This window comes from Notolepis coatsorum (genome assembly GCF_963971535.1).
Source record: "Notolepis coatsorum genome assembly, chromosome: 12".
Lineage (NCBI taxonomy): Eukaryota > Metazoa > Chordata > Actinopteri > Aulopiformes > Paralepididae > Notolepis > Notolepis coatsorum.
Window position 1 is genome coordinate 38,094,471 of NC_140176.1, and position 12,262 is coordinate 38,106,732.

At 43.6% G+C, this 12,262-nt stretch overlaps 1 protein-coding gene across 1 annotated transcript in view; it reads left to right on the forward strand.

The window, feature by feature from the left end:
- armc3 (armadillo repeat containing 3) overlaps positions 1-12,262 on the forward strand; it is a gene marked incomplete at both ends in the record, with an annotated part of 51,894 nt that overhangs the window by 33,385 nt on the left and 6,247 nt on the right. The window contains 2 exons of the mRNA XM_084325807.1: positions 1,402-1,493; positions 9,475-9,552. Coding sequence (XP_084181933.1) covers positions 1,402-1,493; positions 9,475-9,552 — 170 coding nt within the window. The remainder of the gene's footprint in view (positions 1-1,401; positions 1,494-9,474; positions 9,553-12,262) is intronic.

The window sequence follows — 12,262 nt, forward strand, 5'->3', positions numbered from 1 at the left end:
ACTGAACTAGTTCATTTTAAAATGTGTGAACTGTGAACTGAACTAGTTCATGTAGAAAGTCAACTTTCCCAACACTGCTTTTAAGAAGCTATTTAATAATAGCCTATATAGCCTATTTATAAAGGAAAACGCCTGACTTTTACTATAATACATTTAATTAATTTATTAATTTATTAATAATTCATTAACAACACAGGCATGACTGGGGGGGCACAATGCGCTATCTGGGGGGGGCGTGGCCTGCAAATGCCCCCCATAGCACCGACACTGAGTAAAGGCACCTTTACTTATTTACTTGTCAATATATTACTTATGGCTATAACATAACGTACAATATGTACCCTTTTCCTGTGGTCGATAAGTACTTTATTTACATATTTTAAGCGAGATCAGGCTGATGTATGTTGTGTATGTGTGTGTGCGTGCGCATTTACACACATTTTTGTGTGTGTGTGTGGAGAAAGTGAGAAGGAGATTATCTGTCTTAAAAAAGTATATACTGCCATTAATATACAACTATTATATATATTACATAGAGTTTATATCGAATGAATTGAATGAATGAATTGAATGAATTTTTATTCACACACACACACGATACATTTTACATGCGAGTATCCTCATGTGATAACATGTCGCAAATTGTGTGCATGTGCCAGGTCTCCCAAGAAGCTATTTAAAGCTTTTGGAGGGAGCCTGAACACAGATACAAACAGAATATGAACAAACAAAACAATAACAAAATAAACAAAACAAACAATCAAAAACAAAACAAAAAACTACAACGTGGGTAGGTTTACACACCTACCTACTAACTGACATATAACAGAGATACATAATACAGACAATTTTATTCCTAAGTTATAATTTTAATTAGAGATATGATTTTAGCAGTTCCTCTTTCAATGATTTTTTAAAGGTTTTAAGGTATTATTAGTCATTTTTAGATTTTCATCAAGCTTGTTCCAGATCTGTGGACCCCTGCATGCTATGCTTAGGCTAGCACAATTTAGCCTTCTCCTCTTGCCAGATATAAGATGCTTGTTTCTTGTGTTGTGGATGTGCAGTGGTTGGCAGACTGGGATAAGCTCAGACAGTCTGTGATTCATGTTGTTGACAACTTGATACATAATTGATGCGTTTTGATGAATGTTAAATTCAGCGAGCCTCAGGAGACCAAAGCGATGGAAAAGAGGCTTTGAGGGCGCTCGATACCCGGACCATGACAGCACTCGTAGTACCCTCTTTTGTAGGCTTTCTAGTCTATCATCCCAGTCATCTCTGAACATCAACTAATACTCTCTCTCTCTCTCTCTCTCTCTCTCTCTCTCTCTCTCTCTCTCTCTCTCTCTCTCTCTCTCTCTCTCTCTCTCTCTCTCTCTCTCTCTCTCTCTCCGTCAGACCCGTGTGGATCAGAAGGTTCTGACTCTGGGGGAGTTGTCTCGGATGCCGGTGAACCAGCGACGGCCGATCATCCTGGTGGCAGCAGCAGAGTACGACACCATGACCACTGATGATAATGACGATAATGGATTATGATCTCGTTTAAAAACCTCATCTTTTCAAAAAGATTCAACACGTCAGAAACTGGGAGATTCTTTTTTCTTTTTTATGTCCAAAGGAGAGTGGGCAATACATTCCACTTAGTAGTGTTTTCTTCAGATTAGAAGAGGAGACACTGGAGAGAAGGTTCTTTATTGAGACAGCAGGAAGGCCGAGAAGGAGACACAGGAGAGAAGGTTCTTTATTGAGACAGCAGGAAGGCCGAGAAGGAGACACAGGGGAGAAGGTTCTTTATTGAGACAGTAGGAAGGCTGAGGAGGAGACACAAGAGAGAAGGTTCTTTATTGAGACAGCAGGAAGGCTGAGAAGGAGACACAGGAGAGAAGGTTCTTTATTGAGACAGTAGGAAGGCTGAGGAGGAGACACATGAGAGAAGGTTCTTTATTGAGACAGCAGGAAGGCTGAGGAGGAGACACAGGGGAGAAGGTTCTTTATTGAGACAGCAGGAAGGCTGAGAAGGAGACACAGGGGAGAAGGTTCTTTATTGAGACAGCAGGAAGGCTGAGGAGGAGACACATGAGAGAAGGATCTTTATTGAGACAGTAGGAAGGCTGAGGAGGAGACACAGGAGAGAAGGTTCTTTATTGAGACAGCAGGAAGGCTGAGAAGGAGACACAGGTGTTAGATCCTGATCAATCTGGCCAGTATCACGTCTTCTCGTGTTATCCTCTCTCCATCCAATTCCTCTGCGTTGTGTACTTTTAATAGTCCTGACGTCTCCGATACTGGCTGATAAAATCCTTATCTCTCCCCGTTAGTACAATCCGCAAACCATAATAATTCTCCACCTCCGTAAGAATTCGACACTTCGACAATGTGAAATACCTTACAAGGAGAAGCGTGGTTTATTTGATAAACAGAAACCTCAGCTCAGATGTTAACAGATTGTATTGTCCTTGAAGAGTCTATTCTAATGATCTTTCAGTGTGTTCAGTCTATTCAGTCCAACAATGGTCAGGCCTGTTCGTTAGCCAAGACCATCCTCGTGGTAGCCGAAGCTAATGATGATGTGGCATTCTTCCCCCCCCCCCCCCCTCCGTGGTGAGAGGAGAGAGAGTCTCTTCTGGTTTCTTCCCTCTTAGTCTCAGTCAGATTTTTTGTCTGCCCTACACCCGGAAACACCGTTCGACTTATAGATCTTCATCGTAGCAACGACGGCCCCGCCTTCTGGTTGTCATGCGACGTGCTGTCATGACAACTGCTAACCTTTCACACATTAAAATGCAGTTTCTACTGTTTCATTAAGATGAACCGCTCTCCCTCGCTCTGGGAGACACTCGCTATCAGTGTTGTGTCTTCAGCTCGGAATTCAAAACAAACACCCTCCTCGCGGCCTGTGCCTGTGAAACCGCTTCTTCTCCACCGTCAATATCATCCCGTGATGATAATGATATTACCCTCTTAAAGCAGTTTATAAACCAAATATACATTGAAAAAACCACCATTTTCTCTCACAGGGGAGAAGGTTCTTTATTGAGACAGTAGGAAGGCTGAGGAGGAGACATAGGAGAGAAGGTTCTTTATTGAGACAGTAGGAAGGCTGAGGAGGAGACACTGGAGAGAAGGTTCTTTATTGAGACAGTAGGAAGGCTGAGGAGGAGACACAAGAGAGAAGGTTCTTTATTGAGACAGCAGGAAGGCTGAGGAGACACAGGAGAGAAGGTTCTTTATTGAGACAGTAGGAAGGCTGAGAAGGAGACACAGGGGAGAAGGTTCTTTATTGAGACAGTAGGAAGGCTGAGGAGGAGACATAGGAGAGAAGGTTCTTTATTGAGACAGTAGGAAGGCTGAGGAGGAGACACTGGAGAGAAGGTTCTTTATTGAGACAGTAGGAAGGCTGAGGAGGAGACACAAGAGAGAAGGTTCTTTATTGAGACAGCAGGAAGGCTGAGGAGACACAGGAGAGAAGGTTCTTTATTGAGACAGTAGGAAGGCTGAGAAGGAGACACAGGGGAGAAGGTTCTTTATTGAGACAGTAGGAAGGCTGAGGAGGAGACACAGGAGAGAAGGTTCTTTATTGAGACAGCAGGAAGGCTGAGGAGGAGACACTGGAGAGAAGGTTCCTTATTGAGACAGTAGGAAGGCTGAGAAGGAGACACAGGAGAGAAGGTTCTTTATTGAGAGAGCAGGAAGGCTGAGAAGGAGACACAGGGGAGAAGGTTCTTTATTGAGACAGTAGGAAGGCTGAGGAGGAGACACTGGACAGAAGGTTCCTTATTGAGACGGCAGGAAGGCTGAGGATGAGACACAGGGGAGAATGTTCTTTATTGAGACAGTAGGAAGGCTGAGAAGGAGACACTGGAGAGAAGGTTCCTTATTGAGACAGCAGGAAGGCTGAGGATGAGACACAGGGGAGAATGTTCTTTATTGAGACAGTAGGAAGGCTGAGAAGGAGACACAGGAGAGAAGGTTCTTTATTGAGACAGTAGGAAGGCTGAGAAGGAGACACAGGAGAGAAGGTTCTTTATTGAGACAGTAGGAAGGCTGAGGAGGAGACACAGGGGAGAAGGTTCTTTATTGAGACAGTAGGAAGGCTGAGAAGGAGACACAGGAGAGAAGGTTCTTTATTGAGACAGCAGGAAGGCTGAGGAGGAGACACAGGGGAGAAGGTTCTTTATTGAGACAGTAGGAAGGCTGAGGAGGAGACACAGGAGAGAAGGTTCTTTATTGAGACAGCAGGAAGGCTGAGGAGGAGACACGGGGGAGAAGGTTCTTTATTGAGACAGTAGGAAGGCTGAGGAGGAGACACAGGAGAGAAGGTTCTTTATTGAGACAGTAGGAAGGCTGAGGAGGAAACACAGGGGAGAAGGTTCTTTATTGAGACAGTAGGAAGGCTGAGGAGGAGACACAGGAGAGAAGGTTCTTTATTGAGACAGTAGGAAGGCTGAGAGGGGGACAGAGTAGGGGAGACACAGGAGAGAAGGTTCTTTATTGAGACAGTAGGAAGGCTGAGAGGGGGACAGAGTAGGGGAGACACAGGAGAAAAGGGGCGACTGGCTCAGGAGGTAGAGCAGTCGTCTGGCAATCCGGAGGTTCCCGGTTCGATTCCCGCTCCTCCCGGGCAGCGAGTTGATGTGTCCTTGAGCAAGACACTTAACCCCTAATTGCTCCTGATGAGCAGGTTGGCACCTTGCATGGTTGCCTCCGCCGTTGGTGTGTGAATGTGTGAGTGAATGTGTGAGTGAATGGGTAAAATGTGAGTAACAAATTGTAAAGCGCTTTGGATAAAAGCGCTATATAAAAAAAGCAGCCATTTACCAAAAGGCTCTCCCAGGCCAACAGGGGTCTTAACCAGCACACAAGGCACTAAGCAATACATTGTTTTACAATACATTATCAATGGTGTGGCTTTATGGAACAGTGTCAACATAGAGAGACAATCTCAACTGTATGTATATATAAAAAAAAATTAAATAAAAGAAATACATAGATAAATAAATACAATTAAAAAGGCAACATTTTAAATGTATTAAACTAAGTATTTAGCTAATGTTAATGGCTTACATTTTGATGAAGCTCTTAACAACATGTTTCTTGCGGTGCCGAGGGGATGGTGGGTCTCTGCTGCTTCAGAACACCTCCAGTACCACCACGTCTATTCATTCGGCTGCTTCAGAACACCTCCAGTACCACCACGTCTATTCATCCTGCTGCTCCAGAACACCTCCAGTACCACCACGTCTATTCATCCTGCTGCTCCAGAACACCTCCAGTACCACCACGTCTATTCATTCTGCTGCTTCAGAACACCTCCAGTACCACCACGTCTATTCATTCTGCTGCTTCAGAACACCTCCAGTACCACCACGTCTATTCACTCTGCTGCTTCAGAACACCTCCAGTACCACCGTCTATTCATTCTGCTGCTTCAGAACACCTCCAGTACCACCACGTCTATTCATTCTGCTGCTTCAGAACACCTCCAGTACCACCACGTCTATTCATTCTGCTGCTTCAGAACACCTCCAGTACCACCACGTCTATTCATTCTGCTGCTTCAGAACACCTCCAGTACCACCATGTCTATTCATTCTGCTGCTTCAGAACACCTCCAGTACCACCACGTCTATTCATTCCATTTAGACGACACCAGACTGGGCCCCTCGTACTCTTCTCCTCCTCCACTCCCATCCCCACTTCCCCTGCCGCACCCCCACCCCCCCTACACCCCACCATCCCCACCACCGTGCCCCCCCCCCCCCGCCCCTCAGCGCGCCCCCGCTGTTCCCTCAGTCCTCATAGTGAAAGCGATCTCATCCCTCCAAGATGGTGACAGACTCTGAGAGTAAAAAGAGCCTTTGTGTAATAATGCCAAAGCTCTAAACACAGTCACACACACACACACACACACACACACACACACACACACACACACACACACACACACACACACACACACACACACACACACACACACACACACACACACACAATAAACACAGTCACACGCACACACACACACAGCCGTGCACACACACACACAGAGCCGTGCACACACATGAGAGCACATGTCCGTGCTCACACAGGCTTTTAGTATTTGGAACAATTACAGTAACTTTGCTAAAGAGAGCAGTGGCCCTTCAGGGGCCTCACTTCCTACACACACACACACACACACACACACACACACACACACACACACACACACTCACACACTCACACACTCACACACTCACACACACACACACACACACACACACACACTCACACACTCACACACTCACACACTCACACACACACTCACACACCCCCGCCAGGCATACTTAAGTAGTCTATTATGCAATACATCTGTGGCCTCAGCTCTGGCTTCACCTCATAGCCTACTACTGACTCTGCTCTGGGAATAACGGCCTCATATTGGTGTTATAGTCTCCGGAAATAATATAACCTGTGGTATGTTATCTTATGTACAGTAGGTTGTAATGACATGCAAGTATAGCCTAAATCATGGTTAAGTACACATAACTCATGATCAAGTACACATACAAGTATAACTCATGATCAAGTACACATACAAGTATAACTAATGATCAACTACGTAAGGGATGATGTATAGCTACGAGGTCATTGTCGCAAAATAATTGACCGACACTGCGTTCTGGAACGCAGTGAAGGTCAATTATTTTGCGACAATGCCCGAGTATAGCTATACATTATCCCGCTTATTACAGGGCTAACTTACTAACAATATACGTAATTCATTTTACACCATCGACCAGACGAGATCAAATGCAGACGCAATTGTTCTGTTGCTCCTCTGTCATCGGCAGACGGCAGGTGTGTGGACTTGATTGCACCTGATGTAGTGCAGCTGTGCATATGCTGAGTTTAGCTTTCGTGACTGCGATCAAAATGCTTGATTGTGATTGGTCAATATCGCTCTGTTGCCCCTAACAGCGGTCATTATTGCGCGTTGCCCATAGCAGCGGTGAATTATCGAGAAATAATTGACCGCTGCTATGGGCAACCGAGCGCTAAAATGTTAAAACGCCATGTAATAAACATACATAAGATAGCTAATGGGCATCCTTTTAAACAAACAATAAACAAAAAGTATAACTCATGATCAAGTACACATACAAGTGTAACTCATAATTAAGTACACATACAAGTATAACTAATAAGTAGTGCTGTCAGGCGATTAAAAAAATTAATCTAATTAATTACAGGATTTGTAATTAATTAATTTAATTAATCGCATTTTAATCGCATAACCATTTTATGCCTGATATTCTATATTCTATAATCATATTTCAAATTGCATGTGTCCGGATGGCAGATTTCAGTACTGTATCTACAAAACCTCTGTTTAATCATCTTCCATCTATTAATTTGCTTAGATTTTTCAGGTCTGGTCAATTTGAGCATAGTGTTATTCACAGTCAAAGATAAAAAAAAATTGTATTGATATTCTCATTTGGTTCATTACAATTTACTCAAGTCTAGTAACAGACACAGTATTTCTGACACTGGGAATACATTCCCTGCGATCCATAGATGTCCCTAGAATCAGATACCAAGAACATGCAAATGGACCATATAAAAAAAAGTCTGTAATGTGTATTCTACGTTCTTATGGAATGAATGAGATAAAAAAAAACGTATTAAAAAAAAAAAAAAATCTTTTTTTTTGTAATTAATTTTGAGTTAATTTTCATAACGCGATAATTTGCTGTGTAATTAATTAATCTAATTAACGCGATAAACTGACAGCCCTACTAATAAGCAATTACACATACAAGTATAACTCATGATCAAGTACACATACAAGTGTAACTCATTAAGTACACATTGATTGATTGATTGATTGAAAACGTTATTAACAGATTGCAGAATGGGTACAATACAGTACAGCTCAATACACACAATTGTTAAGGGGATGCAGACCAGAGAAAGACTTTTGTCTTGTTTACATCAGGGTCCCCCATTTTCAATTCATCAGGACATATATGACATACATGACATACAGATAGTCAGTACTGCTACATCTATACATTTATGACATACCAGATTTGCAAATACAGTACTGTTTGTGATACAGAAGGAGTCAAGAAAAGGGAGTATATACATTTGACGTAGAAACTGTACATTGGAGGAGGTTGGGTGGGGGGGGTTGGGTACATTGGGATATTGACAACCATACTGGGTAATTTACATTGGAGGTGGTTGGGGGGGGGGGGGGCACACTGTATAAACAAGCAAAACTGTACATTGAGGGGGGGGAGGAGACTGTACAAACATACAAGTGTAACTCATTAAGTACACATACAAGTATAACTAATAAGCAATTACACATACAAGTATAACTCATGATCAAGTACACATACAAGTATAACTCATGATCAAGTACACATACAAGTATAACTCATGATCAAGTACACATACAAGTATAACTCATGATCAAGTACACATACAAGTATAACTCATGATCAAGTACACATACAAGTATAACTCATTATCTTTATGATCATACCACCAACAACATCACATGGGCATCATCCATCTATACCACCAACAACATCACATGGGCATCATCCATCTATACCACCAACAACATCACATGGGCATCATCCATCTATACCACCAACAACATGGCATGGACATTGTGAGATCCACAACCTTGGTTGACGCGTGCATGCGCTTTTCCGTATGAAGACAGCGGAGATGAGTTTGTTTGGTTTATCAAAAAGGGTATTTATTGCATTTTACTTGAAGCTTGTTTAGCGTGGATGGGTTCTTCTTACCATACGACGTGGAGGTGTGCTGGCTCTTTCACGTTGCATGGTGTTCTTGTTTCCAATTTCTAATTTCCAATTCCTTGTAGCGCTTGCGGCGGTCAAAAACCGTCTGGGCTGCGTCCCTTGCATTCCAGTTTCGTGTCTCACTAGGGCACCAGTCCCATTGATAAAAATGTGTTCACTCGCTCAGGTGCTGCAATCACCGGTTCAAAATGGGCTGGACCAGACACGCCGCCACGTTGTGGAAGCAACACGTATCCAAATCATACCAAATAAAAGATGTTATCAATCAAGTTCATTTCCAATCATTTTCCAAACAATATTGCTTCATATATTTAACTAAATAAATAAATAATAAGGACTGAATCTGGCTCCAACAGACATCATCCATACATACCAACAACATGGCATGGACATCATCCATACATACCAACAACAACATGACATGGACATCATCCATACATACCACCAACAACATGACATGGACATCATCCATACATACCAACAACATCACATGGACATCATCCATACCAACAACATGGCATGGACATCATCCATACATATACCAACAACATGCCATGGACATCATCTATACATACCAACAACAACATGACATGGACTAAGAGTCCACAGAGAGAAGGAGATACTGGTATTGATGGTGTTTCTCCTGCAGGGAGCCTGAGGATCTGTCAGAGGAGAGGCAGGGCAGCTCCGCAGACGGAAGGTCCGTATCCAGCAAGGCAGACGGAAGGTATCAATCCCAGGGTGTGTTTTAGTGTTAGAGTTTTACAGTATACAGTGGTAAAACTTAAAGTGACAATGCATAATATTTCTATTAATTAAGTTCTGGAGAGTGTACAAATGACAAACCTCAACACACCACTCACTTTCGCTGCTATAGCCTCAAATGGTCTGGTGTGACCAGCTTGGTCAGCCTTATGCCTTGAACAAACAAGACGTTTACGTTATTAAAACTACTGTGTAACTTTTTCATAAAAGAATATTGCTTCTTTATCAAACTAACCAACAGAGATGCATGAAACACAGTGACGTGGGCCATAGGAGCTCATCGCAAAATCCATAAAAGGCTGCCGTCTCATTTCTGGAGCACACAGTGTGAATGACACACAATGACACAGTGCAAGTGCATTTCTTTTTTTCTCTTATCCGTTGTTTAAAACACGGTGCAGTAACCTCCCATGGCCACAAGGTGCCAGTGAGCCATAGTGCAGCTTTGAACAATTATACATCTGAATATAGGTCTATTGTACTCCAATGTTTGCAACATTACCAACATAAACCAACATTTTACTACCACAAAATAAAAATACAATTAAAAACGAATTTACCTGTTACCTATTTACCCGTTGTCTATGTCTAGTGGTGTTAGCCGTTGTATCAAGAGCTCCGTCAATCAATTATACATTTACATTTAGCTGACTCTTTTATCCAAAGCGACTTAAAAGTTCTGTACAACAAGTCAGCAGGAAGGGTGCCAAACTGGTGGTTTCAGCTGTCCTGACTGATGGTTTCAGCTGTCCTGACTGTGATGGTTTCAGCTGTCCTGACTGTGATGGTTTCAGCTGTCCTGACTGTGATGGTTTCAGCTGTCCTGACTGTGGTGGTTTCAGCTGTCCTGACTGGTGGTTTCAGTTGTCCTGACTGTGATAGTTTCAGTTGTCCTGACTGTGATGGTTTCAGCTGTCCTGACTGTGATGGTTTCAGCTGTCCTGACTGTGGTGGTTTCAGCTGTCCTGACTGTGATGGTTTCAGTTGTCCTGACTGTGATAGTTTCAGTTGCCCTGACTGTGATAGTTTCAGCTGACTGTGATAGTTTCAGCTGTCCTGACTGTGATAGTTTCAGCTGTCCTGACTGTGATAGTTTCAGCTGTCCTGACTGTGATGGTTTCAGCTGTCCTGACTGTGATGGTTTCAGCTGTCCTGACTGTGATGGTTTCAGCTGTTCTGACTGTGATGGTTTCAGCTGTCCTGACTGTGATGGTTTCAGCTGTCCTGACTGTGATGGTTTCAGCTGTTCTGACTGTGATGGTTTCAGCTGTCCTGACTGTGATGGTTTCAGCTGTCCTGACTGTGGTGGTTTCAGCTGTCCTGACTGTGATGGTTTCAGCTGTCCTGACTGTGATGGTTTCAGCTGTCCTAACTGTGGTGGTTTCAGCTGTCCTGGCTGTGATGGTTTCAGCTGTCCTGACTGTGATGGTTTCAGCTGTCCTGACTGTGGTGGTTTCAGCTGTCCTGACTGTGATGGTTTCAGCTGACTGTGGTGGTTTCAGCTGTCCTGACTGTGATGGTTTCAGCTGACTGTGGTGGTTTCAGCTGACTGGTGGTTTCAGCTGACTGGGATGGTTTCAGCTGTTCTGACTGTGATGGTTTCAGCTGACTGGGATGGTTTCAGCTGTCCTGACTGTGATGGTTTCAGCTGACTGTGATAGTTTCAGCTGTCCTGACTGTGATGGTTACAGCTGTCCTGACTGTGATGGTTACAGCTGTCCTGACTGTGATAGTTTCAGCTGTCCTGACTGATAGTTTCAGCTGTCCTGACTGTGATAGTTTCAGCTGTCCTGACTGTGATGGTTTCAGCTGTCCTGACTGTGATAGTTTCAGCTGTCCTGACTGTGATGGTTTCAGCTGACTGTGATAGTTTCAGCTGTCCTGACTGTGATGGTTTCAGCTGACTGTGATAGTTTCATCTGTCCTGACTGTGATAGTTTCAGCTGTCCTGACTGATATTTTCAGCTGTCCTGACTGTGATGGTTTCAGCTGTCCTGACTGTGATGGTTTCAGCTGTCCTGACTGTGATGGTTTCAGCTGTCCTGACTGTGATGGTTTCAGCTGACTGTGATAGTTTCAGCTGTCCTGACTGTGATGGTTTAAGCTGTCCTGACTGATAGTTTCAGCTGTCCTGACTGTGATGGTTTCAGCTGTCCTGACTGTGATAGTTTCAGCTGTCCTGACTGTGATGGTTTCAGCTGACTGTGATCGTTTCAGCTGTCCTGACTGTGATAGTTTCAGCTGTCCTGACTGTGATAGTTTCAGCTGTCCTGACTGTGATAGTTTCAGCTGTCCTGACTGTGATGGTTTCAGTTGTCCTGACTGTGATAGTTTCAGCTGACTGTGATAGTTTCAGCTGTCCTGACTGTGATAGTTTCAGCTGTCCTGACTGTGATAGTTTCAGCTGTCCTGACTGTGATAGTTTCAGCTGTCCTCACTGTGATGGTTTCAGCTGTCCTGACTGTGATGGTTTCAGCTGTCCTGACTGTGATGGTTTCAGCTGTTCTGACTGTGATGGTTTCAGCTGTCCTGACTGTGATGGTTTCAGCTGTCCTGACTGTGATGGTTTCAGCTGTTCTGACTGTGATGGTTTCAGCTGTCCTGACTGTGATGGTTTCAGCTGTCCTGACTGTGGTGGTTTCAGCTGTCCTGACTGTGATGGTTTCAGCTGT